The following is a 1,463-nucleotide window of genomic DNA, read 5'->3' on the forward strand; positions in this document are numbered from 1 at the left end:
GTGTAATATATTTTTAAATTTTTAGTTTAAAAATGCTAAAAACTAAACAGCCTACAGTATTTTTACAGTGTTTATTTTACAGTTAGAATATATGTTTATCAAATAAAGTTTAATGGTACAATTAATAGGGGATCCCTTTAAATAAATTTCACTGAAACTGAAGAAATTTAAGAATCAACCTGAATGAAGATCGCTGTCACAGCAAAACAATCTTACCAAGTGCCTCCAACGTACCATTTTGCACATATCTGTGTGCATTTTGGTGTGGTTGTAGCTGAGGCTGGTCCCCAACTTCTCTTCTGAGTGCTTACTCATCAATTAAGATCTGTGTTTTAAACTTTGGCATTAACTATTGGAGTCAACTGTGTATGTTAGAAAATACCTGACAAAGCACTGGTTAGATTTTATTTAAACTTTTTGAGAATAATAATTAAATGAGCCTCTGTAACTGATATTAAGATGGCCAATACTGCTTAATGACCATAAACAGCTATATTTTAGTCAGTCTTAAAGCTATTATGCAAACATTTGTTGTGTTCGTAGCTGAAAGTCAAATCCCAGGTGCTACACACTGTGTAGCACCTGGGATTAGCGCCTTTTCTCTGTTATCTGTTAGCAAAATCTCTCATGAACCAATGAATGAATGTTCAAAAAATAGTATACCACAGTTTATTTATTGCAGTTGGTCCAGTTTTAGATGGCCATCACAGCTGATCAACATTAGCCAACACTAAATATTGCATGATATAACGATACTTTTAAATAAACCACACATCTGAATGAAGGACTGGTCCCGGAGCAGATTTGGAAGCTGTCTCTTTAGTTTTTAGTTTTGTATTTTAAGTCAGGAAAAGCTTCTGGGGGTATTCCATAGAGTTTTCCCTTCTGTCATGTATCTATCTAATGTGGCACATGTGTTTCCATGTGGAGCTGCAGGCCATGTGGTAGAGTCAATATGGAGAGGATTCCCACAGATAAAGGTTTTAGGTTTGCTTTGGTGAAGAGTAGAAGGCAAAGGAATGAACATCGCTTCTCTCCTCACAGCTCAGAATGGACCACCATGACTGGCATCGAGGGAGGAACAGAGGTCACAGGCACTATGATGAGGATGACAATGATGGTAAGGAAAAGCAAATCTCCAAGGCTCATATGGGGTGCCATTTGTAAAGTTACACAGTCAAAAATTGCCACTAATATTTTTGTTTAATTTAGCCTTTTATGAGAAAAAAAAGAACAAATTCATTTTTCAGTCAGTTTTTCACCATTTGATTCATACATTTATAAATGTCATAGTTTATAAACTAAATATTTAACACTTTATTGATTCCATGATGGGAAATTATACGGGGTGCCATTTGTAAAGTCACACAGTCAAAAATTACCACCAATATTTTTGTTTTGTTTAGCCTTTTATGAGAAAAAAAAGAACAGATTTATTTTTCGGTCAGTTTTTCACCATATGA

The 1,463-nt window shown here is 34.9% G+C and overlaps 1 protein-coding gene across 4 annotated transcripts in view; it reads left to right on the top strand.

Annotated features, from left to right (window-relative positions):
- slc4a5b (solute carrier family 4 member 5b) overlaps positions 1 to 1,463 on the top strand; it is a 71,418-nt gene that overhangs the window by 5,163 nt on the left and 64,792 nt on the right. For all 4 annotated transcript variants that reach the window (XM_014020566.1, XM_014020567.1, XM_014020569.1 and 1 more), the window contains exon 2: positions 1,045 to 1,120. In XM_014020566.1, coding sequence (XP_013876020.1) covers positions 1,051 to 1,120 — 70 coding nt within the window. In that variant the 5' untranslated portion in view covers positions 1,045 to 1,050. The remainder of the gene's footprint in view (positions 1 to 1,044; positions 1,121 to 1,463) is intronic.

This window comes from Austrofundulus limnaeus, unplaced genomic scaffold, assembly GCF_001266775.1.
Source record: "Austrofundulus limnaeus strain Quisiro unplaced genomic scaffold, Austrofundulus_limnaeus-1.0 Scaffold258, whole genome shotgun sequence".
Taxonomy (NCBI): Eukaryota; Metazoa; Chordata; class Actinopteri; order Cyprinodontiformes; family Rivulidae; genus Austrofundulus; species Austrofundulus limnaeus.